Below are 26,689 nucleotides of genomic sequence, written 5' to 3'. Positions count from 1 at the left end.
TCATCATTGTCATCATTAAGGTATAAATTACCAACTTTAAAAAGGCAAAATAAACAAGGTCCAGCTTTGAGCGAGGAGTTCAGCTGCCAACAGAATGAACAAGTGAATCAACACTTCGTGCTGAGGAGCCTTCAGCAGCTGCCACAACACTAAATCGTTCTACTGCCATAACCTACTTTGTCCAAACATAAAAATTCCCTCAGATATTAACTGCATTAATATCACAGTCATTCCTTCTCTTCCCTGCTTCAACTGTTATTTCTTCCCCGAGCCTGGGCTGCGTTCCAGGACTTTATTCTTTTTTTTTTTTAACACTTTAGAGTTCATCTTGATGTATTTATTTTGCTGAACGTTCTTACTGATCTCAGTCAGATTTACTGTTTTGCTTCTAGTGATCTAGAATCAGCATTTTTTGTGTCAAAGTTGTCAGTATTAGCGAGACCTCTGGCCTCCTATGTGTCTGTACTCACCCTGGGTGTTGTCTGCATGTCTGAGCCGTTTCCTTTGCGGTGCCAGACTTGGAACGTCCACCAGCCTCTCACTGGACAATATGGGGATGGAGGTCCCTTTTCTGGGAGCACGCCTACCTAGCAAATAAAATTTTTGGTGCAGGCAAAAGAAGTTTTAGTCCGCTGGTAATATACATTCCTAGAAGTTAATTGAAGTACTACTTAACAGCAGAAGATTTCCATTATACTTCTAAAATAGTTTTTAGATTGGTCAGAAAAAGAGTTTGCAAATTACGGGTTTGTAGCCAGCAATGCCCCTACCCTCAAGGATTTCTTTCCTGTGGGAGAGCATGGTAGAGCTTGGAGCAGAAAAATGAGGCTTTGCACCCAAAAAAGGGGGGTTTGGACCCAAAACTAGGGTTTGTACTGTGAAAAGGAGGGTTAGGGCCTTAAAAATGAGGGCTTGGAGCAGGAAAAGGAGCTTTTGAACCCTAGAATCAAACATTTGATGGGGACATAGCTGTTATTTTATTAATCATCTCCATTGGAATCTGATGACGTCCATCTTGCCATTTTACTCCTAAAAACTGAATCTCTTGTGCAGGTCCCTTGACCTTACTGTGCTTTATGGCAAAACTGGCTCTCGGAAGGATTTGGATTATTTTCTCCCCTTTCTCAAAAACTTCTGCTGTATTACCCCATATAATGGTGTCATCAATGTACTGTAAGTGCCCCGGGGCTTCACCCTGTTCCAGTGCAGCCTGGATCAGTCCATGGCAAATGGTGGGGCTGTGTTTACACCCCTGGGGCAGCCGATTCCAGGTGTATTGGACACCCCTCCAGGTAAAAGCAAACTGTGGCCTGCATTCTGCTGCCAGAGGGATGGAGAAAAATGCATTGACAATATCAATTGTGGCATACCACTTGGCTGCCTTCGACTCCAGTTCATATTGAAGTTCTGGCACGGCAGCACTCAGCGGTGGTGTGGCTTCATTCAGGCCACGATAGTCCACTGTCAATCTCCACTCTCCATCAGACTTTCACCCTGGCCATATGGGGCTGTTAAAAGGGGAGCGCGTCTTGCTGATGACTCCTTGGCTCTCTAGTTGGCGAATCAGTTTATGGTTAGGGATTACCGAGCCTTGATTTGTGCGATATTGCCGTCGGTGCATGGTTGTAGTGGCAGTTGGCACCCGATGTTCTTAACCCTCAGCAATCCCACAACAGAAGGATCCTCTGAGAGACCAGGTAACATAGACAGCTGTTTAATTCCTTCTGTTTCCAAGACAGCTACACCAAAAGCCCACCGATACCCTTATGGGTCCTTAAAATACCCTCTCCTGAGATAATCTATCCCAAGAATGCATGGAGCTTCTGGGCCAGTCACAATGGGGTGTTTTTCCCACTCTTTTCCACTTAGGCTCACCTCAGCCTCCAATACAGTCAGCTGTTGAGACCCCCCTGTCACTCCTGAAATACAAACAGATTCTGCTCCTTTAAAATTTGATGGCATTAGGGTACATTGAGCATCAGTGTCCACTAGAGCCTTATACTGCTGGGGGTCAGATGTGCCAGGCCATCGAATCCACACAGTCCAGTAAACTCGGTTGTCCCTGTCCTCTGCCTGGCTGGAGGCAGGGCCCCTCTAATGTTGGTCATAATACCCGCTAACGACAAATGGGTTAGTGTGGTGTGCACGGGTTTCAGCCTCATCTTGGTCACTCACTTCTTGTGAATACAAATCAGAAGTTTTTCTCATAGGATCGTGAGCAAAGTCGACCTTTCTGCTCTGTTTGGGCACTTGATTACTAGAAACTGGAGCAGCATTTCTCCTAAAAGACCCCGGTTTTGTACTTATTCTTCCTTCCAACTCACGTACCTGCTCTTCTAGGAGGTGGGTGGGTTTTCCATCCCATTTCTTCGTGTCTTCTCCATAGTCACACAGGCAATGCCACAGCTTCCCCCTTGGTGTACGCTGGTTCTCTCGAGTAGAGAAGCGACTGCTCCTCATAGCCGAGATTCTGGTCCATGCAGGTGGGGAGTAGGACATGTCCTCTTTAAATTGTTGGAATTCTTGAGATAATTTCTCCACAGCCATGACAAGGGAGGAAGAGAGACTTTCTTCATATCGTTGTAGTCGGCGAGCCAATTCACCCACTGTTGGTCCCTCTGTCTCTCCAGTCCATTAGTGCTAATGCACTGGCATATGATGAGGGTGTGCTCCGTACAAACTTCCGCCACGTGGGCCGGGTGCATTGGACTTCATCTGGATCTGTGGGTAGCTGTGCATTATCTGGGTCATGGTAAACCGTCTCCTGCACAGCTAGCTCCCTCAAGTATTGAATACCTCACTCCATAGTGGTCCACTTACTTGGATGACATACAAAATCTTCCTTGAAGGGATACTTCTCCCTCACACTTGACAGAAGTCAACTTCAGAGACTGAGATTTTATGTCTTCTTTCCAATGGCTTTGTCAATGCTCCCTTCCCTAGAGAGGGATCCCAGCTGCCCGGCCTCCCTACCCTCTAATTCCATGCTACTGGTCCCGCTATCCCAGCATCTGAGCAGCCTGTAGAGCCCAACAGCAAATCCGGGGCTCTTTGCCCCAGAACAAGCAGTCCTCCCAGATACAGCGACACCATCCAATGAAACCATCTGCCCAGCCACACAGAAGGTGCTAGCAGGGAATTCTCTCCCTGGCTTTCCTGAGTGCTTTTCAGCCTGTCCAGCCCAGCAGCAAATCTGGGGCTTTGTGCCTGCTTTGGCCCTGAACAAGCAGTCCTGACAGACCTAGCCATACCATCCAAGCGCACCATCTTCTGAGCCGCACAGGAGGTACTTGCACCTAAAACCCTTACGCTAAGTGTAACCTTAAACCCAAGTCTAATGCTGCCCCTAATGCATGAACCCTATCCCTAACGCTAACCAGCATGAAACTTAACCCTAACACCTATCACTAAACCTAAGCATTAATTCCTAAACTCAACCTAACCATAAACCTAAATTTAGCCCTGAGATAAATCTAACTCTAAGCTAAGATTAATGCTAACATCTAACACTGTAATTAATATAAACGTACCACTTAAGGCTTATGCTAATGCCAACCCTACCACCTAAATCTTACCCTATGGCTAATTCTAACACTAGTCCTAAACTTAAACCTACCCCTAAAAACAATAAACTGAACCATAAACCTAACCCCATCTCTAACCTTTTACCTGTTAACCCTAAACCAAACCCCAATCATAATGCTAGCACTAACCCTAACCCAAAATATAATCTCCCTAACCTCAACTCTCACCCTAGCCCTAAGTCTAACCAACCTTAACACTAATCTTGACACTAACCCTAACACAAACCCCTAGACTCAACCCTAACCCATGGCCCTAACCCTAAACTTAATGATGCTATCCCTAAACCTAACGACCCAAACCCTGACCCTAAAGTTAATCCCAAAACCCAAACCCTAGTCATAATGGCCCTAACCCTGACACTAAGGCCCTAAGACCCTAAAACTTGCCCTAAGACCCTAAAACTTACTCTAAGCCCAACCCTAAGACCTAACTCTAACACTATGCTTAACACTCACCTTAACCCTGTGGTGGTTTAGCCCCTGCCGGGGTCTGAGACCACGCGGCCGCTGCCCCTCCCCCACAAAGGGAGTGAAATACAAAGCCCCAAGACTGAAATAAGGAAAGGTTTAATACAACAATGCAATAGCAACACAACCAACAACAACAATAACAGTAATAGTGATAGCAATGAACAGAGCAAAATAGCTACCAAATACAGCAGTTTGAAGCACGATGTACAAAACCACGAGTGCACCGCGCTCCGTGCCAGGAAAAATGTGACCTGCCAGGATGTGACATCCGCATGGTATCTGAATAACCCGGCTAGAGCTCCCCCCCACTGCTGGGGAAACTTAACCCTATCCTGGTTAAACCAGGACAACCCTTAGCCTAATGCACTAACCCTAATCCTAAACCTAAAACCGTGATCATAACCCTAACCCTGATCATAAACTTAAAGCCCTTACCCTAATCCTATCCATGCTGCAACTATAACCTTAAGGTCTTAATGCTAACCCTAGCACTTAAGCCTAAGGCACTATAACACTGATCCAAAGGCTGCAAACCTAACCCTACCCTGACCATAGCCACTAACCCTAAACCTAAAACTCACCCAAACCCTAACCCTACCTATAAGGCCCTAACACTAAGGTTGTAACCCTAACACTAACCCTGAACAATGTTAAACATAACCCTAAAGCAAACCCTAACCCTAAACTTAAACCAAAGCATTAATTCTTAAACTAAACCTAACCCTAAACATAAACCTAGCCCTAAACTTAAAAATAACCCTAAGCTAACAAATATGCTAACATCTAACTCTATACTTAATTTAAACATAACCCCTAAGCCTTACCCTAATGCCAAGCATACCACCTGAATCTATCCCTGTCCCACATTCTAACACTAACCCTAAACTTAAACCTATCCCTAAAAATAACAATAAACTGAACCGTAAACCTCACTCTAAGACTAAGCCCATCACTAACCTAACCTAATCACTAACCCTAAACCTAACCCCATCAGTAACCCTAACACTAACCCTAATCTAACTGTAACCCTAACCCTAATGGTATCACTAACCCTAACCCTTAAACCAAACCCTAAACCCAAACCCTAAACCTAACCCTAACCTAACTTTAAACCTAAGATTAACCATAACCCACTAACCCTAACCTAACACCCCAACCCTAACCCACTAATCCTAATCCTAACACTAACCCTAACCCACTAATCCTAACCCTAAACACTAACCCTAACTCTAACCCCTAACCCTAAAGTCCCTAATCCCAACCCTAACCATCGCGCACGCCCTAACCCTAACCCAAATGACTAACCCTAACCGCCCTAACCCTAAACTGCCATTTGTTATTCTAAATGTATAACCCTAATGTTTAAATTGCAATTGTCACCCTAACCCATAACCATAAGTAGTAACTCTAAGCTGTAAGTGTGATCATAAGCCATACCTATAAATTATAAGCATAAATTGTAAGCGTAAGTGCAACCTGTAAGCGTAAGCATAACTTGTGTTACCCACAATGAGAACTGGAAAACATAAGGCATTGACATATCTGTAACCAACAACCATAAGCTAAAAGTAGGATTTGTAACTGTAAGTCTAGTGTAGAGCAGTAAAGTATAAGCAGAAGTTGTAATGGTAAACATAAGACACAGCTATAAGATGTACCTGTAATCATAACCCACAACCATAAGGCAAAAGTACAACCTGTAACTGTAAACCTAAGCAGTAATCTTAAACCATAACTGTAACTGTGACCAATAACCAGAAGGCATAACTGTAGCTCACAATGACAGCCTGTAAACATCAGGTGTAACTGTTATAATAAACTGTACCGGTTACCTGTGGATTAGGGTTAGGGTAGTGTCGCGGATGAAAGTATTGACATGGTAATGATTTAGTAAGAAATCTAAGTTTATGAATAACTAACAGCAATTTATTATTACAAAATAATTCAGAAATACTGAAAGAAAGAAAAGCGACTTATTCACAGATTCTAAAATGACAAGATTCACACTAACTTACTTAACGGTACCTTTATATATACATGCGCATACACAAAACGGACAAAGACACAGAAACAAAGGTGTTTGGATTCAGTAGAATGAACACAGAATGGACATACACACACAGAAACAAGGGTATGTACCCACACACACACACACACACACAGAGTAAAGAGAAGCTAGCTCAAAGAAAATTTCCCTCCCGAGTTTAGAGCAAATACTCACAATGCCTTGGCATTCCTCAATGGGCGATAATTGAGACTCGAGCGGGGGACTTCGCCCTGGCCTTCTGTCTGGAGCAGACAACACCTTAAGGGTTTGGTACCTGAGAGGCGTCCCAGCTCAGGGGAGGTTCAGGTCACAGGCCGCTGCGATCCAGGAGAGCTCAAAGGGTCTCCCTGGTGGTCGCCATTTATAGGGTCCAAGATAATTGACTTTTGTCAAATACCATCTGGTGCCTTCCAGCAGTTACACAAGAACTTCATGAATGTGCAGCTCTGTTATTGTTCCCATCTGACCACATCCCAGGCACAGGTGTGCCAGGCCCTTAGGAGATGATGGGCTGTTACAGCCGTTTCTGAGAAATCGGCAGGGGGCAGGAGCCAGGCTCGTTAACGTCATCAGTCCTTATCTCCACAGACTCGGGGATGTGGGTGGAATCGCGCCTAGCACCAAGCAGCCCAACAAAGAGGGGCGGGGGGTGGGGTGGGGTGTAAGAATTGCACCACCACAGGTAGTTGAGGTTAGGGTCTTTAGGGTTAGGGCCATTAAGGTTAGGGTTAAGGTCTTTGGAGTTAGCAATAGGGCCATTAGGGTTAGGGACGTTAAGGCCATTAGGGATTGGAGCCATTAGGGTTTGGGTTAGGATAATTAGGGTTAGGGCCATTAGGGTTAGGGGTAGGGTCATAAACCTTAGGGTTAGGGCCATGAGGATTAGAGTCATTAGGGTTAGGGTTAGGAATAGGGTTGTTAGGTTAGGGTTATGGATGTTAGGGTTCGGGTCAGGGTTAGGGTTAGTAGTTTGGGTTATGGCCGTTAGGGTTAGGGGCATTAAGGTTAGGGTTTTAGTCAGGGTGACGTTTAGTGTTGACATTAGGGTTAGACTTAGACTCAGGGTTAGGGCAATTAGGATTAACATTTAGGGTTATGATCATTAGGGTTAGGGTTAGAGTCAGGATGAGGGTTAGGGGCATTATGGCTAGGCTCAGGGTTAGAGCCAGAGTTAGGAGCATGAGGGTTAGGATTAGGGTTTGGGTTAGAGTCAGGGTTGGCATTAGGGTTAATGATGCCATTAGGATTAGGGTAAGGGTTAGGGTAAGTAGGGCTAGGGTTAGGGTTAGGACCATGAGGGTTTGGGTTAGAGTTGTTAGGGTTGTTAGGGGTAGGGTCTTTAGGGTTAGGGTTAGTGATTAGCGTTAGGGCCATTGGAGTTTAGGGTTAGGGCCATTAGGGTTAGGGGTAGGGTCATTAGCATTAGGGTTAGGGTCATTAGGGTTAGAGTCATTAGGGTTAGGGTTAGGGATAGGGTTGTTAGGATTAGGGTTAGGGTTATGGATGTTAGGGTTGTTAGGATTAGGGTTAGGGTTATGGATGTTAGGGCTAGGGTCAGAGTTAGGGCCATTAGTGTTAGGGTTAGGGGCATTAGAGTTAGGGTTATAGTCAGGATGAGGGTTAATGATGCCATTAGGGTTAGTCTTAGAGTCAGGGTTAGGGTAACTAGGGTTAGTGTTTAGGGTTATTATCATTAGGGTTAGGGTTAGAGTCAGGATGATGGTTAGGGTCATTATGGCTAGGCTCAAGGTTAGAGACAGGGTTAGGATCATTAGTGTTAGATTTAGGGTTTGGGTTAGAGTCGGGTTGGCGTTAGGATTACTGATGCCATTAGGGTTAGGGTAATTAGGGCTAGTTTTGGGGTTAGGACCATATAGGGTTTGGGTTAGAGTCGTTAGGGCTGTTAGGGGTAGGGTCTTTAGGGTTAGGGTTAGTGATTAGAGTTAGGGCCATTGGAGTTTAGGGTTAGGGCCATTAGGATTAGGGTTAGGGTAATTGGGGTAGGGTTAGCGGTAGGGTCATTAGCGTTAGGGTTATGTTTAGGATCATTAGGGTTAGGGTTGGGGTTAGGGTTAGGTCCATTAGGGTTAGGGATGTTAGGGTTAGGTATAAGGGTTAGTGTCTTCAGGGTTAGGGTTAATACTTAGGATTAGGGCCATTAGTGTTAGGGTTGATGCATTAGGGTTAGGGTCATTAGGGTTAGGGTTGTTATGGCTGTTAGGGTTAGGGTCAGGTTACGGTTAGGGTCTTTAGGGTTAGGGTTAGTAGTTTGTGTTATGGCCATTAGGGTTAGGGTTAGGGGCATTAGGGTTAGGGTTATAGTCAAAGTGAGGTTTAGTGATGCCATTAGGGTTAGGCTTAGAGTCAGGGTTAGGGAAATTAGGGTTAGGGTTTAGGGTTATGATCATTAGAGTTAGGGTTAGAGTCAGGATGAGGGTTAGGGTCATTATGGCTAGAGTCAGGGTTAGAGTCAGGGCTAGGATCATTAGGGTTAGGATTAGGGTTTGGGTTAGAGCAGGGTTGGGGTTAGGGTAAGAGAAGCCTTTAGTGTTAGGATAGAGGTCTTTAGGTTTAGGGTTAGTAGTTAGGGTTAGGGCCATCAGGGTTAGCTTAGGGGCATTAGTATTAGGGTTAGGGTCTTTATGGTTAAGGTTAGTAGTTACGGTTAGGGTCTTTAGGGTTGGGGTTAGAGCCATTAGTGCTAGGGTTTGGGGCATTAGGTTTAGGGTTGGGGTTAGGGTTAGGTCCACCATCCACCATCACACAATCTACCTTTCCACCATCCACCATCCACTATCCCACAATACACCATCCACCATAGCACTATCCACCATCCACAATCCACCATCCACCATCCACCATCCACCATCCCACAATCCACCATCTACCATACACCTTACCCCTTCCAACCATCCACCATCACCCATCCCCGATCCACCATCCCACAGTCCACCATCCACCATCCACCTTCCCACCATCCACCATCCACTATCCCACAATCTATCATCCACCATCCACCATCCATCATGCATCATCCCACAATCCACCATCCAACATCCACCATCCCACAAACCAGAATCTACCATCCACCATCCACCATCCATCATCCCACAGTCCACCATCCCACAATCCACTATCCACCATCCACAATCCATGTTCCCAACATTCAAAAACTACTGTCCACCATCCACCTTTCCACATCCACCCGGCACTACCCACCATCCACCACCCGGCATCCCACCATCCACCATCTCACAATCCACCATCCACCATCCAAGCATCCACAATCCACCTTCCCACCATCCACCATCCAACATCCCACAATCCACCATTCAACATCCACCATCCCACAATCCGCCATCCACCTTCCCACCATCAACCATCCACCATTCACCATCACACTTGATTAAAATAGGAGCGATGAAGAGGGTTCAAAACCTGCCCTTTTCAGGAAAAATGCAGGAAATCAGAGTCTTTGCAGGAAAAATGCAGGAAACCGGCATCTTTTGGCTATTTTACACTCCAACCAGACAGATTGTGGGCCCGTGTTTTGCTGATTAGGAATACCAATTAAACTCAGACACCAGAGTGAAGAGAGCAGGCGTATTTTACTGGAAATAGCTAAATAACGTAACAGAATAATACAGAAAACATACAGTACGAAAAGACACAATAGCGCACTTAAACAAATAGGAAAATACAGGGTCATGCATCAAATCATTACTACCTGAGGGAGAGAACAGTGATTAAGAAAGATCCATCACCACTTGCATACGTCACCATCATCCAGACCCGCAGTGGCTGGGCAGCCCCGGTTACAGCGAGGATTTGGAGAGCCTGTCCCGGCAAGTGGGAAATCCTACGCGGTGCGTCCACCCGTAGGTGAGGCTTCCAAAGTCGCTGTGAGCGGGTCCAGCCTTATATAGCCCCAAATCAGCAAGCCAGAACAGCTGGCACCTCTGTTTTGAGCGGAACATCTGGTTTCACTCTCACATTAGATTCCCCCGGAGCCTGGCCAGGGCTCAAGGGAGAAGCTAAGGGAGTTTCCCTGCTTATCTAATTTATTTATGTTCTTTTTAGAACAAGGCCACACGTCTGGTCCCAAGGCCGGACAGCAGGCTTCATGGCCTTGTTAACTTACCTCTATGCCAAGAAGAAGAAAGATACATTCAGGATAGACATGTTTCCATTACATTCATCATCAGTCAGGAGTCTATGATATCTAAGCTACATCTTTCATTAATGACCATACACATATCGTTAATGACTACATACTAAGTTAGCAGCTTTGGCTCGGGGCCTGTTGTTCAGGCTTCAACACTTCAACACTTTAGCGCTTTTTACATCAGGATAGGCGGTTTGTTATAACCTAGTACAATACCTACTAGCACAACGGTTATCAGGTACAAAATATACAGGATTCCTCTATAGGTCAACTCTGGCTTGGGCCTATTGTCCAAGCCTTAGCACTTCAGCCCGGTGGTTAACGCTTTAAGGGCAGTTCAGCACGTTGGGAAAAGGGATGGAAGACCACTCTTGTGGACGCTGTCTGGACTGGGCTAGGCTGGGGTTGGAGAGCCTGGGAGGGTCTCCAGGGTCCCAGCTTTCCCGCAGTGCTGACTGTGGTGGCTGCTGCCTGTTCTTTCCTGCAGTGCTGACTGCACCCACCTGGTGGGGCTGTCCTTGGGAAGGGCACCAGAGCTGAAAAAGGCCCTGGTGGAGGGGCGGGGAGATGCTCTTCTCCAGAGATTTGCCAGAAACTCTCCAGAGCATCCCTTTTCTAGCCCGTGAGATGCTCTGTGTGACAGGGAACGTGCCCATTAGTCCGCAGTCCTGGGCAACCTGGTCTAGGTGACCCTGCTTGAGCAGGCGGGTTGGACCAGAGGACCTCCACAGGTCCCTCCCAGCCTCAGCGGTTCTATGGGATGCTGTGCTTTGGTTTGACTCCTCGAGCACCTCAACTCAGCCCCGATGCCTGCTGGAAAGGATTCTGGCGCAAGAGATGATCCCAAACTCCTCCACAAGGATGCATCACAAAACAACGTCTACCTCGTCCAGAATATCGTACGGCACACACACTCAGAAGAGAGAAAATGTCCTTTTATTGCGGACATTAACTGCAGGAGCCCAGGAGTCACACGGGTTCAACCAGTAACAGCAAAATCAGCACCTACAACGACAGAGCCAGAAAGCACTGGTAAAGCCACAAAGGCAGCAACAGGCATGGCTTGGTTCCCCTTTCTTTGGGAAACAGGAATTGTTGATATCCCAGAAGAGAGCTACTGCTGGCATTGGCTCTGGGGTGGCTCCGGCCCCTTATCCCCATGGGTAATGCCCTTAGAGAGCTGTGCAGGTGCAGAGGTGCACAGTGCCCCCGTGCCACACAGGAGGGCTCCCCTGGGGAGCTGCCACGGCGTTCTTTCCAAACCCTGCATAGCACCATCCCCTTGCCGTCCCTTGCCAGTGAGTTGGACTGACTTAGAGCAGTGTGGGGAGTTGGCAAAGATGGGCAGCAGAGCCTGGTACACACCTGGGGCTTCCCGATCTTTTGCACCTCCCTGCTTTTCTTGCAGTGCCCATCTTCTCCTCTCTTCTCTTCTTCGCCTGGTGGGGTTCCGTCTCTTCTGCCCAGGCCTCTTCTCTCTTTCTTTTCCTTTGGCTGGCGTTCTCCTGGCGGAAGCCTGCAAACCTTTCCATCCCACAGCATGATTAGACAGGTAAAGCCAGGATCAATCGGAATCAGTTCTTGATTTAACCAAAGCTGACTCATTTTACCTTCTTTGCTCTGAGAGGCTCTTTGGTTCCTCTGCGCATCCCAGGGCCTCTACCGTGGTCGCGGGGGTGGCTGGAGACAGAGCAACGGGTGCCTAAAACAGAAAGGTCGTCATTAGCAGGTGGCAAGGGATGCCCTGAAGTAGCAAGCAACTGCTTGGCACGTTGCTGCCTTATCTCTACAGAGGAGATCCCTTTGGCCGGTTTGCATTAGCCCTTTCTCCCAAGGATCTCACTCTGGAACACAGGGTTCACGTGGGGGTGTGACAGTTCATTTGTGGGGCCATTCAGCAGAGAGCCTGCGATCCCCTGCCGGGCAAGAGAAGGCTGGCCCACTTCCTTCTGCCAGAATCTCTTCTGCCCTCCCAAGACAGAGCTCTGTGGATGCCCATTTGGTGCACTACAACCTTGTGCGGTGGGAGGCTTTGCTTTTGAAATCTATCTTTCTGTGGCATTTTGTAGGTATTTCCTTTGATTAAGCACATGCCTAAGGCATTGGAGAAAAGACCTTGCCAGTTTTCCTTACAGGGTGTTCTTCCCGGGGGGGGGGGGGGGGGGCGGTGGTGTGAAATAAAATGCAAAGCCACAAGAGGTCGAACGCCAGGAAGAGGCACAGCAGCTGCTTGGACCCAGCAGCAACTCCCCTCCTCCTACCTAAGCCACATTGTTGCAGCGCTCGTGGAGCTGCCATACCTCCGCCCATTCTGCTCCCAGCACCGCGTCTGCCCCTGCTGCTCTCTGGAGGCTGAGCAGAGAGGCTGGTGCATCCAGGCAGGCTTTTGCCTGGAGCTGTGCGACTGCTTCACCTGCCGGGCCATGCTCCCTTCCCAAAGGCAGCTCTGGAAAGCAAAAGCACGTGCAGCCAAGTGACTTGTTGGAAGTGGACAACAGCTAAAGCAAAACCCACAGGAAGCCCTACCCCCGCTGTCCGCTCAGGCTGTGACAACCCTCAGTCCCTCCTCCTACCTGTGGATCTGCCCATGGGCTCTGGTGACATCTGGCCAGCCATCTCCTCCCCCAGGATGTCACTGCCGTTCTCAATGAGAAATTCCACCAGCAGCTTCACCTGCACACATCAAAGCCTTGGTTTCAGCGCAGGTGTCTGAAAATGTGCCGAGCAGCCTTTCCTGCTCCTGACCCTTGCTTCTGCACAGACTGTGGCTGTGGCTGTGGGGCTGCTCTTCCAGGCAGCCACTCCACCGGCATTTGCTCAGGAGAGGAGGAAGCTCTGAGGGTCCAGGCAAGCTGCAGGCAGCCGGTCAATACAGCGTACCTTCTCGGTCACCTCCAGCATGGCCTCGAGCGGGAGCAGGTCCTCGTCGGGTGGGCCCAGCAGGTTTGGCCCCAGGCAGATGGCCAGGTTGCTGGAGGTCATTCTGCTGGTGGACACGTGGTGGCCAATGTTCTGCAGCAGTGAGATCAGGCGCTGGAGGAGGAGGAGATGGGCTGCAGGCAACTTCTCGGCCACCCTGAGGGAGCAGGAACACAACGTTAAGGAAGCAGATGCTGCCCACAGCTGTCCCCGAAGCTTGCACAAGGCAGGTGGGAGCCAGTGTCTGTGTTGTGCCACTTTCCAGGTGCTCTCAGGCAGCGATCAGGGCTCGTGTGCTTCAGGAAGAAAACACACTGCTGCTTCCCAGCTCCTGGTTTCACCCAAGCCCACGCAAGGGAGGGCTCCCTGCCCACGTCCTTTCCCCCAAAATGCAACCCCAGCCCAGCAAATGCGAGCTGCCAGAAAATGCAACCTTCTAAGCAGCCCGTCCCTTTTCAGGCAAGTCCCAGGACTCTGCCACTCCCTACTCAACAGGCAGGCTGCTGGCCACACTTACACTTTCAGCGCTTCCACCCTGGCCTCCTTGCTTGGCCTCTCCATGGCTTGCATCCAGTCCTGGTAGAGGCCGACAACGAGCAGCTTGCCCGGGATGCTGCGGAGAAAGTCCTGCAAGGCCAAGGGCTTCAGGTGAGCCTTTGAAGGTTCCAGGCCAGCCAGGAGCTCTTCCAGCTGCAGGGCAGAAGCGCTCACCTTCAGGATGGCAGCCAGCAGGATGACAGGCTGGTTTGCCAGGTCCACATCTGCGCCGCGGTCGAGGTCCTCCTTCAGCTTCTGGAGCGCCGTCCCCCTGTCGGATCTCCGGAATATCCCCTCCGTCGACGGTCCTCGCTGGTGCAGGATGTCCAGGAGCTCCTGCGGGAGACGCAGGAGGACAGCTGCTTGGCTGAAGAAACAAGTGACGGCAGAGGCCAGAGCTCTGCCCCAGGCTGGGCTCCCCCCCCCACCCGCAAAGGGTCTGGCGCCAGAAGCGGTGGCCGTGGGTGAAGAGCCCAGTGCCCCAGCCACCCCCGCAGCCGCTGGGGACAGTGGCTCTGGAGCAGCCACAGGGAGGGCCGGGGCCCCCCTGTCCAGGCTGGCCTACCTGGATGGGCCGGGGCAGCGTGCCGGCCTCCCCGCAGAGGGCTGCCAGGGGCTGCCCAAAGAGCGCCCTGCTGCAGCCGGAGCCCGCCTGCCCTGGCGCCGGGGCAGCGGACGGGCTCCGCCGCAGCGCAAAGGGCCAGGGCAGCCCCCTCCTCCTCCTGCTGGTGCTGCCGCCGCTCCCTCCTGCTGCAAAGGGAAAGAGAGCAAGAGCCCGTCAGTGGGAACCACCAGGCCAGCGCTCCCGGAGCCTGCCCTGCCCTGCCCTGCCCTGCCCTGCCTGCAGCGCGGTGCTGAGCGGTGCGGCGGGACGGGACGGGCAGGGAGCCGGCAGCTGGAACCAGGGCTCTGGCTCAGCGGCTCCGGCTCGCAGTCTCCTGAGAACCGGCGGGACAGTGGGACAGCCCCGCCCAGCCCTCGCCCTGCCCTCCCCCAGGCTGCGAGCAGCAGCAGAGGGAGGCTCCCTGTCCCGCAGAATCACGTCCAGCGGCCGCTGCCCAGCGGGTGTCCTTGCTCGTCCGGGTGACATCCGTCCTCCCTTGGGGTGCCCAACCTGCGGGGTGACACTCAGGGAACAAGGGAGCACGGCTCCTCCCGGCTCTGGCCGAGGAGCAGGGACCCATCTGCCCGGCTTTGGGGACAGAGCTCAGGCAGGCAGCACCTCGAGTGCTCAGCACTGTCGAAGGGTCCCGAGCGCTCAGCTCTCTCCTGCTGCAGCGTGATGGGCACCGATTTTCTCTGGCCAAAGGGCAGCAGCAACAGCATCCTCAGTTGTGCAGACGTGCCGGTCCAGGAGAAAAGAAGGCCCTCCCTGTCCTTCGTTCCCAAACTCACCTGGTGAGTGGCAAAGTCCCCCTCCATTGGTAGATGGGGCTGTTGGAGGCCCTTGCTTGGGATCAGCCTGCAAGAACCAGGCTGCGCTTAGAGAGCATCCCCACGGCGGAAAGGGCCACCGGCGAGCGGCCACCCGGCACCAGCAGCCTGAGGGCGGCAGAGCGGGGACCCTCTGCCCTCCCGGACTCTCTGCCTCACGCGGCAGGTTTCCTCCCAGCACCACCAGCGGGGACATGCGGCGTTCCTGGTGGCTCCCCAAGCCTCTTTGCGCCCGGGGTGGCACTGCGGGACCCTCCCTCCCCCCTGCACAGGCTCACCCCACTCGCTGCACATCCCTGGCACCCCGGCACAGCCAGAGGCGGGTGAAAGGCAGCCGTTCTCACCTCTGCCTGGTCCTCCATCAGCCTCTCCAGGCTCCTGGCGCTGAATGTCTTCCACTGGGCAGGAGAGAAAGAGTGGAAGGAGGTGAGCAGCGATGCCTCTGCTGCTCGGCTGGAGGGCCAGCGCTCGGGGACAGTGGCCAGACTAGAGAGACACTCACGGCATGGCGTCGGCTCAGCTCCTTCTGCAGGAGTTTGATCGATGGGACGTCGGTCACGCGGGCTCCCGTGGCTCCTTCGGGTGTCCTGTGCACCAGCAAGGGACAGAGAGAGAGCTGGCTGAGCCCCAAGCCACCTCTTCTCCCTTCTCAGGCAGCTCTGCCTGAGAGCTGCCCGCAGCCGCGGCGGCAGCTCTCCCCACCTGGGGAGCTGTGTTGCCCCATCCGGCCGCGCCTGAAGCACCCCCCTAGCTTACCCCAGCAGCTTGCCCAACCACAGCTGCTTCAGTGCCCGGGAGCTGCAGAAAGAGAGGAGAACCAGCGTCAGGCCCCGCTGCCCCCCAGCCCCTGGGCCGCGGCACAGCCTTGCCCCTTGGGAAGGGCAGAGGGGCAGCACGAGGCCCCGTGGGGCGGGACAGGGGTGCTGCCCAAGCCCTGGCTCCCTGTGTCCTGCCAGAGCAGCTGCCCCTGCCCTTCCCTTCTGGGGACCAAAAGGTGACCAGGGGATGCAGGATGTGGAAACGCACCCCCATCCCTCCCTGCCGGCGTGCTGCCTGCTCCCTGCCCAGGCTCTGCACGGAGGGCAGAGGCCATTCACAGGGTGGTGTGGGCACGGTTGGGACCCTCTCCTGCCCGGCCGTGGGACGTGGCACCACGACTCACCCGAAAGTGGCAACACAGGTGCCGCTGGGCCAGATGAAGATGATGGAGGTCCTGTCCTCGTCGCTGTCTTCCTCCTCCTCCTCCTCTTTGACGTCCCCCGCTGCCTCCTTCCCGCTGCTCAGCACCCACAGCTGGTCCAGGGCCAGGCGGAGCTGTGGGTGCAGGGTGGTGCCACGTCTGCGGAGAAGAGAGACAGGCAGTGAGCTGGAGGTGGCTGCCTTGGGGTGCCCTCTGGCAGAGCCCTGCCCCCCACCTGCCCCTCTGTGGTGGTTAAAGTGAGCAGTGTTAAAGATGACACAGTAAGCATGGGCAAGCCCCCAGCACATCGCAACGAGTTGTGTCTCCCGGGGTTTGTCAGATTGGCAACACACCTTTTCCAAACACTCCACCAGTTTATCAGGACTCTGCACTTGTTTGGGAGTGAAATCCCAAAGCATTGGGGGTGACCACTGACTCAGGCACTTGCCCATCTTTTCCCACACACCTTGCCATTTATAGCTATCTGCCCTCGGGGCAGGTTTCCGGGTGGTGCCATTATTGGAGAAGTACCGCATGGCCCAAAACAAGATCTGGCAGACATTCAGAAAGCGCTGTGCCGCAAACACACTGGCCTGGGTGCTCCAAGGATAGCTAAAACTCTCAAAAACCGAGAGCATCTCTTCCCCTGGCTCACCCACAGAGGCGGTGAGACCCCTAACGAAAGCCCAGGCAGCAAACAGGTACCGGTTCACCCCCACAAGCAGTGATCCAAGCACATTATAAGCAGTCAGTAGCCAGTATAGCAAAATAAAACCCTTGACACATTTTCCACCGATAACAAACGCCAGCACTGGGAACACACAGGGGATATAAGGATTAATCCAGCCCCACCACGCAAGCAAATTGGCCAGCACTGCAAATGTTCCTTATCAAACAAATACGAATAAAACCAGAAAAATGGCACCTAACAGATGGCTCTAACACACCTTCTCCTTTTGTCCTTATCTCAACCCTCTCGTGCCACACGTTGGGTGCCAAAAAGGCTGTGGTGGTTTAGGCCCCGCCGGGACCCGAGACCACGCTGACGCTGCCCCTCCCCCACCCTCCGACCGGAACGGGGCAGGGAGTGAAATACAGACCCCGGGGCTGAGATAAGGAGAGGTTTGATACAACAGTGCAACAGCAACAAACCGAACAACAACAAGAACAATGGCAATAACAGTAATAACAATAAACAGAACAAGGGATATACCGATACAGCAGTGAGGGAAGGGACCCCACCCCACGCGTTTACCAATCTTCCCGCGCTTGGGCGCCCGGACCTGACGTCAGCATGGTATTGAATAACCCGGCTAGAGCTCCCTCCCCACTGCTGGGGAAACTTAACCCTATCCTGGCTAAACCAGGACACCTTGGGATGGACATTGGTGCATCCAGCACCAAGGCCCCAGGGCCTGGGGCTGGTGCCAGAGTGTCCCTGGCCTGGTGGCAGGGCCAGGGATGGGGGAAAGGCAGTGGGGCTCTGAGGGTCTTACCGCAACTTGGCAATGACCAGTTCCTCCTGGAGGAGGAGAAGGCGCCTCTCGCTCCTCCTGCGGCCCCGGGTCAGCCACACGTCTGTGCTCAGCACCGCCTCGGCGTCGGTGAGAGCCTCCCTGCGGAGCAGAGAGCGGCGGGCATGAGAAAGGCCGCGGCTGCGGGGCCCGGCCGTGCCCACCCATCCCCGAGCCGCAGGGGGCATCCTACCTGGAGTGCCAGCAGCAGTTGGCCTGGCCCATCCTGCCCGGGACAGGAGGACCCTCGCTCTGCACCGCTCTGGGATGCGGCCCAGCCGGTCACAGCGAGGACGGGAAGCAGGGTGCCGGTGCCGGGAAGCGCTGTTCGGCCAGAGCCTGCCTCCTGCCAGCGCTGCTCCGTGCCAGCACAGCCCCCTGCTTCCGGCTCTGGTGGCTGCTGGCTCCAAAATGGCCGCCTCTGGGAGCCCAACTGAAAGTGGGCGGGGCCTCGTGCTGGGGGTTCTCTCCAGCATGGCCCTGGCTGTCTTGCGCTGGGGAGCCCAGAGCAGGACAGAGCAGAGGGGAAGCACCCCCTCCCTCCACCTGCTGCCAGTGGTTTCCCTGCTGCAGCCCGGGATGCACTTAGCCCCCGTTGCCCCAGGGGTACTTTGCTGGCTCCAAGTTGCTCAACTTCGGGTCCACCATGACCCCAGGGCTCTGCACAGCTGCTTTCCAGCTGGGTCTCCCCCAGCACATACGGCTCCAAAGGCTTCTTCCTGCCCAGGTCCAGCACTTTGCTCTTCCCTCTTCCCCTTCTTCAACGACAGCAGGCACCTGGCAGCCCCTTTCTCCAGCCTGTCAAGGGCCCTCTGGTTGGCAACACAACTCCCGGCTGCAGGAGCCTCTCCTCCCGGTCGTGTGCCTTCTGCAAGCTGTCTGAGGGTGCGCTCTGCCCCGTCATCCGCATCACTGAATGTGGACAGTGCGTGCATCATGCGGCGCACGGCTTTCTCACAGGATGATCAGAAATTGAGGGGGAAGATCCACTTGTGTGTGTGTGTGTGTGTATTATAAATACGGTGCTTCTCCCTGTCATCCCTTCAAGCCATTAAAAGGTGTACAGGCTCTCTTGTTTTTCATTGGAATGTCACACCCCTTGGTAGTACTGACCTTATGTGCAACGTTGTATCAGGCTGTACCCTTGCCTAGACTGTTAGATAGTAGGTAGCCTAGAGTAGTAGAGAGCAGATGATCTGCATTAAATGTGCTAACGCCAGTGATGGGAGGTTGCATCTAGCTGTTGAGCCAAAGGCTAAAAATCAGAGATGGCTGTTGAACTCAGTGGGCAATTGACTGAATTCAGCACGTTCAAAAAAGAGAAGGTACAGGAGAAAGGCATATTCTGTCTTGACTGTTACAATGCAGGTTTTAGGAGGTATGAAGATAAACCCTCCATGCCCCTCCGCCCACCCGCTTCCAAGAGAAAGGACTAGAGAAAAAAGATGCAACTTCTAGAGCAATGGGGCTTTTAATAGGCAAGTAAATTTCCCCGTATCATGCCCATTCAATGAGCTACTTTGTCTGACACTCCGCCTTACTCGGTACCGGCATAAGACTCTTCCCGGAAGAATTAGACAAACCAAAAAATTGCTGTACAGCCAGTTGCCTCTGTTACGCTATGGAAGATGCAGAATTCCTCCCTGACCCACAGCTTTCCACCTACAACCAAAACCGTAGTGAAGTTTTCCTCCATTTCAAATGGGCGCTGATGGCTCTTCCCCGGGGAAAGCCTCTGTCACTCTGGGGGCATAGCTGCTCATAGGCAAGGCAAGCCCCGAGCCTCACACACCATCCGAGGCCACCACCGTCCTCCTGTAGCCGTGAGCAAGATCTCAAACTCCTTTTCTGCTGCAGGAGAAGAGTTGTTAATAGAAGCGGATGCACGTGGCACGGTCTGTTCCAGAACAGTCACAGCTGTTCAAAGCTTTCCGTGCCCTGGGTTGGTGGTTGTCAGGACCAGCTCCTGCGTCAGCTTGCACCGAGGCTGGCGACAGCTGTATTTCATGCAGGTAACTCAGGTTTAACGCTTTGTCCCCTGAGCATCCGCACAGCTCCAGCAGCACAGAAAGTCACAGTGGGCCGCGCTGGAGCAAGCTGCTCCGCTGGACTTGTGGCAAGTGTTGCGTCTGCATCCCTGCCCTTCTGTTCTCCCTGTAGGGTCCTGGTCAATACAACAAGCTGCTCTCCCTGGAAATGACCATCGTGGCGAAAGACAGACTCCACTGTGAGCCGTGACCTTCACCCACCGAGCAGCCAGCACAGCCAGGGACACGTCTGTGCGAAAGGCCCTCCCCGTGGCAAAAAGGGGATCCATAGTCAGCTTTGGATGGCGTGTGTCTGGTGGAACTGTTGATACTGCGCGATGCCTTGATTAAAATAGGAGCGATGAAGAGGGTTCAAAACCTGCCCTTTTCAGGAAAAATGCAGGAAATCAGAGTCTTTGCAGGAAAAATGCAGGAAACCGGCATCTTTTGGCTATTTTACACTCCAACCAGACAGATTGTGGGCCCGTGTTTTGCTGATTAGGAATACCAATTAAACTCAGACACCAGAGTGAAGAGAGCAGGCGTATTTTACTGGAAATAGCTAAATAACGTAACAGAATAATACAGAAAACATACAGTACGAAAAGACACAATAGCGCACTTAAACAAATAGGAAAATACAGGGTCATGCATCAAATCATTACTACCTGAGGGAGAGAACAGTGATTAAGAAAGATCCATCACCACTTGCATACGTCACCATCATCCAGACCCGCAGTGGCTGGGCAGCCCCGGTTACAGCGAGGATTTGGAGAGCCTGTCCCGGCAAGTGGGAAATCCTACGCGGTGCGTCCACCCGTAGGTGAGGCTTCCAAAGTCGCTGTGAGCGGGTCCAGCCTTATATAGCCCCAAATCAGCAAGCCAGAACAGCTGGCACCTCTGTTTTGAGCGGAACATCTGGTTTCACTCTCACATTAGATTCCCCCGGAGCCTGGCCAGGGCTCAAGGGAGAAGCTAAGGGAGTTTCCCTGCTTATCTAATTTATTTATGTTCTTTTTAGAACAAGGCCACACGTCTGGTCCCAAGGCCGGACAGCAGGCTTCATGGCCTTGTTAACTTACCTCTATGCCAAGAAGAAGAAAGATACATTCAGGATAGACATGTTTCCATTACATTCATCATCAGTCAGGAGTCTATGATATCTAAGCTACATCTTTCATTAATGACCATACACATATCGTTAATGACTACATACTAAGTTAGCAGCTTTGGCTCGGGGCCTGTTGTTCAGGCTTCAACACTTCAACACTTTAGCGCTTTTTACATCAGGATAGGCGGTTTGTTATAACCTAGTACAATACCTACTAGCACAACGGTTATCAGGTACAAAATATACAGGATTCCTCTATAGGTCAACTCTGGCTTGGGCCTATTGTCCAAGCCTTAGCACTTCAGCCCGGTGGTTAACGCTTTAAGGGCAGTTCAGCACGTTGGGAAAAGGGATGGAAGACCACTCTTGTGGACGCTGTCTGGACTGGGCTAGGCTGGGGTTGGAGAGCCTGGGAGGGTCTCCGGGGTCCCAGCTTTCCCGCAGTGCTGACTGTGGTGGCTGCTGCCTGTTCTTTCCTGCAGTGCTGACTGCACCCACCTGGTGGGGCTGTCCTTGGGAAGGGCACCAGAGCTGAAAAAGGCCCTGGTGGAGGGGCGGGGAGATGCTCTTCTCCAGAGATTTGCCAGAAACTCTCCAGAGCATCCCTTTTCTAGCCCGTGAGATGCTCTGTGTGACAGGGAACGTGCCCATTAGTCCGCAGTCCTGGGCAACCTGGTCTAGGTGACCCTGCTTGAGCAGGCGGGTTGGACCAGAGGACCTCCACAGGTCCCTCCCAGCCTCAGCGGTTCTATGGGATGCTGTGCTTTGGTTTGACTCCTCGAGCACCTCAACTCAGCCCCGATGCCTGCTGGAAAGGATTCTGGCGCAAGAGATGATCCCAAACTCCTCCACAAGGATGCATCACAAAACAACGTCTACCTCGTCCAGAATATCGTACGGCACACACACTCAGAAGAGAGAAAATGTCCTTTTATTGCGGACATTAACTGCAGGAGCCCAGGAGTCACACGGGTTCAACCAGTAACAGCAAAATCAGCACCTACAACGACAGAGCCAGAAAGCACTGGTAAAGCCACAAAGGCAGCAACAGGCATGGCTTGGTTCCCCTTTCTTTGGGAAACAGGAATTGTTGATATCCCAGAAGAGAGCTACTGCTGGCATTGGCTCTGGGGTGGCTCCGGCCCCTTATCCCCATGGGTAATGCCCTTAGAGAGCTGTGCAGGTGCAGAGGTGCACAGTGCCCCTGTGCCACACAGGAGGGCTCCCCTGGGGAGCTGCCACGGCGTTCTTTCCAAACCCTGCATAGCACCATCCCCTCGCCGTCCCTTGCCAGTGAGTTGGACTGACTTAGAGCAGTGTGGGGAGTTGGCAAAGATGGGCAGCAGAGCCTGGTACACACCTGGGGCTTCCCGATCTTTTGCACCTCCCTGCTTTTCTTGCAGTGCCCATCTTCTCCTCTCTTCTCTTCTTCGCCTGGTGGGGTTCCGTCTCTTCTGCCCAGGCCTCTTCTCTCTTTCTTTTCCTTTGGCTGGCGTTCTCCTGGCGGAAGCCTGCAAACCTTTCCATCCCACAGCATGATTAGACAGGTAAAGCCAGGATCAATCGGAATCAGTTCTTGATTTAACCAAAGCTGACTCATTTTACCTTCTTTGCTCTGAGAGGCTCTTTGGTTCCTCTGCGCATCCCAGGGCCTCTACCGTGGTCGCGGGGGTGGCTGGAGACAGAGCAACGGGTGCCTAAAACAGAAAGGTCGTCATTAGCAGGTGGCAAGGGATGCCCTGAAGTAGCAAGCAACTGCTTGGCACGTTGCTGCCTTATCTCTACAGAGGAGATCCCTTTGGCCGGTTTGCATTAGCCCTTTCTCCCAAGGATCTCACTCTGGAACACAGGGTTCACGTGGGGGTGTGACAGTTCATTTGTGGGGCCATTCAGCAGAGAGCCTGCGATCCCCTGCCGGGCAAGAGAAGGCTGGCCCACTTCCTTCTGCCAGAATCTCTTCTGCCCTCCCAAGACAGAGCTCTGTGGATGCCCATTTGGTGCACTACAACCTTGTGCGGTGGGAGGCTTTGCTTTTGAAATCTATCTTTCTGTGGCATTTTGTAGGTATTTCCTTTGATTAAGCACATGCCTAAGGCATTGGAGAAAAGACCTTGCCAGTTTTCCTTACAGGGTGTTCTTCCCGGGGGGGGGGGGGGGGGGGGGGGGGGCGGTGGTGTGAAATAAAATGCAAAGCCACAAGAGGTCGAACGCCAGGAAGAGGCACAGCAGCTGCTTGGACCCAGCAGCAACTCCCCTCCTCCTACCTAAGCCACATTGTTGCAGCGCTCGTGGAGCTGCCATACCTCCGCCCATTCTGCTCCCAGCACCGCGTCTGCCCCTGCTGCTCTCTGGAGGCTGAGCAGAGAGGCTGGTGCATCCAGGCAGGCTTTTGCCTGGAGCTGTGCGACTGCTTCACCTGCCGGGCCATGCTCCCTTCCCAAAGGCAGCTCTGGAAAGCAAAAGCACGTGCAGCCAAGTGACTTGTTGGAAGTGGACAACAGCTAAAGCAAAACCCACAGGAAGCCCTACCCCCGCTGTCCGCTCAGGCTGTGACAACCCTCAGTCCCTCCTCCTACCTGTGGATCTGCCCATGGGCTCTGGTGACATCTGGCCAGCCATCTCCTCCCCCAGGATGTCACTGCCGTTCTCAATGAGAAATTCCACCAGCAGCTTCACCTGCACACATCAAAGCCTTGGTTTCAGCGCAGGTGTCTGAAAATGTGCCGAGCAGCCTTTCCTGCTCCTGACCCTTGCTTCTGCACAGACTGTGGCTGTGGCTGTGGGGCTGCTCTTCCAGGCAGCCACTCCACCGGCATTTGCTCAGGAGAGGAGGAAGCTCTGAGGGTCCAGGCAAGCTGCAGGCAGCCGGTCAATACAGCGTACCTTCTCGGTCACCTCCAGCATGGCCTCGAGCGGGAGCAGGTCCTCGTCGGGTGGGCCCAGCAGGTTTGGCCCCAGGCAGATGGCCAGGTTGCTGGAGGTCATTCTGCTGGTGGACACGTGGTGGCCAATGTTCTGCAGCAGTGAGATCAGGCGCTGGAGGAGGAGGAGATGGGCTGCAGGCAACTTCTCGGCCACCCTGAGGGAGCAGGAACACAACGTTAAGGAAGCAGATGCTGCCCACAGCTGTCCCCGAAGCTTGCACAAGGCAGGTGGGAGCCAGTGTCTGTGTTGTGCCACTTTCCAGGTGCTCTCAGGCAGCGATCAGGGCTCGTGTGCTTCAGGAAGAAAACACACTGCTGCTTCCCAGCTCCTGGTTTCACCCAAGCCCACGCAAGGGAGGGCTCCCTGCCCACGTCCTTTCCCCCAAAATGCAACCCCAGCCCAGCAAATGCGAGCTGCCAGAAAATGCAACCTTCTAAGCAGCCCGTCCCTTTTCAGGCAAGTCCCAGGACTCTGCCACTCCCTACTCAACAGGCAGGCTGCTGGCCACACTTACACTTTCAGCGCTTCCACCCTGGCCTCCTTGCTTGGCCTCTCCATGGCTTGCATCCAGTCCTGGTAGAGGCCGACAACGAGCAGCTTGCCCGGGATGCTGCGGAGAAAGTCCTGCAAGGCCAAGGGCTTCAGGTGAGCCTTTGAAGGTTCCAGGCCAGCCAGGAGCTCTTCCAGCTGCAGGGCAGAAGCGCTCACCTTCAGGATGGCAGCCAGCAGGATGACAGGCTGGTTTGCCAGGTCCACATCTGCGCCGCGGTCGAGGTCCTCCTTCAGCTTCTGGAGCGCCGTCCCCCTGTCGGATCTCCGGAATATCCCCTCCGTCGACGGTCCTCGCTGGTGCAGGATGTCCAGGAGCTCCTGCGGGAGACGCAGGAGGACAGCTGCTTGGCTGAAGAAACAAGTGACGGCAGAGGCCAGAGCTCTGCCCCAGGCTGGGCTCCCCCCCCCACCCGCAAAGGGTCTGGCGCCAGAAGCGGTGGCCGTGGGTGAAGAGCCCAGTGCCCCAGCCACCCCCGCAGCCGCTGGGGACAGTGGCTCTGGAGCAGCCACAGGGAGGGCCGGGGCCCCCCTGTCCAGGCTGGCCTACCTGGATGGGCCGGGGCAGCGTGCCGGCCTCCCCGCAGAGGGCTGCCAGGGGCTGCCCAAAGAGCGCCCTGCTGCAGCCGGAGCCCGCCTGCCCTGGCGCCGGGGCAGCGGACGGGCTCCGCCGCAGCGCAAAGGGCCAGGGCAGCCCCCTCCTCCTCCTGCTGGTGCTGCCGCCGCTCCCTCCTGCTGCAAAGGGAAAGAGAGCAAGAGCCCGTCAGTGGGAACCACCAGGCCAGCGCTCCCGGAGCCTGCCCTGCCCTGCCCTGCCCTGCCCTGCCTGCAGCGCGGTGCTGAGCGGTGCGGCGGGACGGGACGGGCAGGGAGCCGGCAGCTGGAACCAGGGCTCTGGCTCAGCGGCTCCGGCTCGCAGTCTCCTGAGAACCGGCGGGACAGTGGGACAGCCCCGCCCAGCCCTCGCCCTGCCCTCCCCCAGGCTGCGAGCAGCAGCAGAGGGAGGCTCCCTGTCCCGCAGAATCACGTCCAGCGGCCGCTGCCCAGCGGGTGTCCTTGCTCGTCCGGGTGACATCCGTCCTCCCTTGGGGTGCCCAACCTGCGGGGTGACACTCAGGGAACAAGGGAGCACGGCTCCTCCCGGCTCTGGCCGAGGAGCAGGGACCCATCTGCCCGGCTTTGGGGACAGAGCTCAGGCAGGCAGCACCTCGAGTGCTCAGCACTGTCGAAGGGTCCCGAGCGCTCAGCTCTCTCCTGCTGCAGCGTGATGGGCACCGATTTTCTCTGGCCAAAGGGCAGCAGCAACAGCATCCTCAGTTGTGCAGACGTGCCGGTCCAGGAGAAAAGAAGGCCCTCCCTGTCCTTCGTTCCCAAACTCACCTGGTGAGTGGCAAAGTCCCCCTCCATTGGTAGATGGGGCTGTTGGAGGCCCTTGCTTGGGATCAGCCTGCAAGAACCAGGCTGCGCTTAGAGAGCATCCCCACGGCGGAAAGGGCCACCGGCGAGCGGCCACCCGGCACCAGCAGCCTGAGGGCGGCAGAGCGGGGACCCTCTGCCCTCCCGGACTCTCTGCCTCACGCGGCAGGTTTCCTCCCAGCACCACCAGCGGGGACATGCGGCGTTCCTGGTGGCTCCCCAAGCCTCTTTGCGCCCGGGGTGGCACTGCGGGACCCTCCCTCCCCCCTGCACAGGCTCACCCCACTCGCTGCACATCCCTGGCACCCCGGCACAGCCAGAGGCGGGTGAAAGGCAGCCGTTCTCACCTCTGCCTGGTCCTCCATCAGCCTCTCCAGGCTCCTGGCGCTGAATGTCTTCCACTGGGCAGGAGAGAAAGAGTGGAAGGAGGTGAGCAGCGATGCCTCTGCTGCTCGGCTGGAGGGCCAGCGCTCGGGGACAGTGGCCAGACTAGAGAGACACTCACGGCATGGCGTCGGCTCAGCTCCTTCTGCAGGAGTTTGATCGATGGGACGTCGGTCACGCGGGCTCCCGTGGCTCCTTCGGGTGTCCTGTGCACCAGCAAGGGACAGAGAGAGAGCTGGCTGAGCCCCAAGCCACCTCTTCTCCCTTCTCAGGCAGCTCTGCCTGAGAGCTGCCCGCAGCCGCGGCGGCAGCTCTCCCCACCTGGGGAGCTGTGTTGCCCCATCCGGCCGCGCCTGAAGCACCCCCCTAGCTTACCCCAGCAGCTTGCCCAACCACAGCTGCTTCAGTGCCCGGGAGCTGCAGAAA

General features: G+C 53.9%; 2 protein-coding genes across 2 annotated transcripts; both read right to left on the bottom strand.

Moving 5' to 3' along the window:
* Positions 1-11,181: 11,181 nt before the first annotated feature.
* LOC141941912 (uncharacterized) lies at positions 11,182-13,748 on the bottom strand. The gene is made up of 7 exons (XM_074864890.1): positions 13,704-13,748; positions 13,148-13,343; positions 12,841-12,940; positions 12,568-12,713; positions 11,878-11,969; positions 11,633-11,791; positions 11,182-11,272 (listed from the first exon to the last, which is right to left on the bottom strand). The coding sequence occupies exons 1-7, from the start codon at positions 13,745-13,747 to the stop codon at positions 11,266-11,268; spliced, it is 744 nt and encodes a 247-aa protein (XP_074720991.1). The 5' UTR covers position 13,748; the 3' UTR covers positions 11,182-11,265.
* Positions 13,749-20,408: 6,660 nt separating this feature from the next.
* On the bottom strand, positions 20,409-24,473 carry LOC141941911 (uncharacterized). The gene is made up of 7 exons (XM_074864889.1): positions 24,429-24,473; positions 23,873-24,068; positions 23,566-23,665; positions 23,293-23,438; positions 22,595-22,686; positions 22,350-22,508; positions 20,409-21,989 (listed from the first exon to the last, which is right to left on the bottom strand). Exons 1-7 carry the CDS (start codon positions 24,470-24,472, stop codon positions 21,983-21,985), a joined length of 744 nt encoding a protein of 247 aa, XP_074720990.1. The 5' UTR covers position 24,473; the 3' UTR covers positions 20,409-21,982.
* Positions 24,474-26,689: the final 2,216 nt, after the last annotated feature.

Source organism: Strix uralensis, chromosome 3, assembly GCF_047716275.1.
Source record: "Strix uralensis isolate ZFMK-TIS-50842 chromosome 3, bStrUra1, whole genome shotgun sequence".
NCBI classification, from domain to species: Eukaryota; Metazoa; Chordata; class Aves; order Strigiformes; family Strigidae; genus Strix; species Strix uralensis.
Note: the sequence above shows the minus strand (reverse complement) of the source record. Positions and strands in the feature narration are given on the sequence as shown.

Bases quoted from the DNA above. Each gene is read 5' to 3' on its own strand.
- LOC141941911 (XM_074864889.1), bottom strand. From the start codon at position 24,472: ATGGAGAGGCCAAGCAAGGAGGCCAGGGTGGAAGCGCTGAAAGT. The intron at 23,666-23,872 runs GTACGCTGTATT...TGATGTGTGCAG, and splicing joins TGCTGGAGGTGACCGAGAAG to GTGAAGCTGCTGGTGGAATT. The intron at 22,509-22,594 runs GTAAAATGAGTC...TGGGATGGAAAG, and splicing joins AGCCTCTCAGAGCAAAGAAG to GTTTGCAGGCTTCCGCCAGG.
- LOC141941912 (XM_074864890.1), bottom strand. From the start codon at position 13,747: ATGGAGAGGCCAAGCAAGGAGGCCAGGGTGGAAGCGCTGAAAGT. The intron at 13,344-13,703 runs GTAAGTGTGGCC...CTGCTCCCTCAG, and splicing joins AGGGTGGAAGCGCTGAAAGT to GGTGGCCGAGAAGTTGCCTG. The intron at 12,714-12,840 runs GTAGGAGGAGGG...TTTGCTTTCCAG, and splicing joins GCCCATGGGCAGATCCACAG to AGCTGCCTTTGGGAAGGGAG.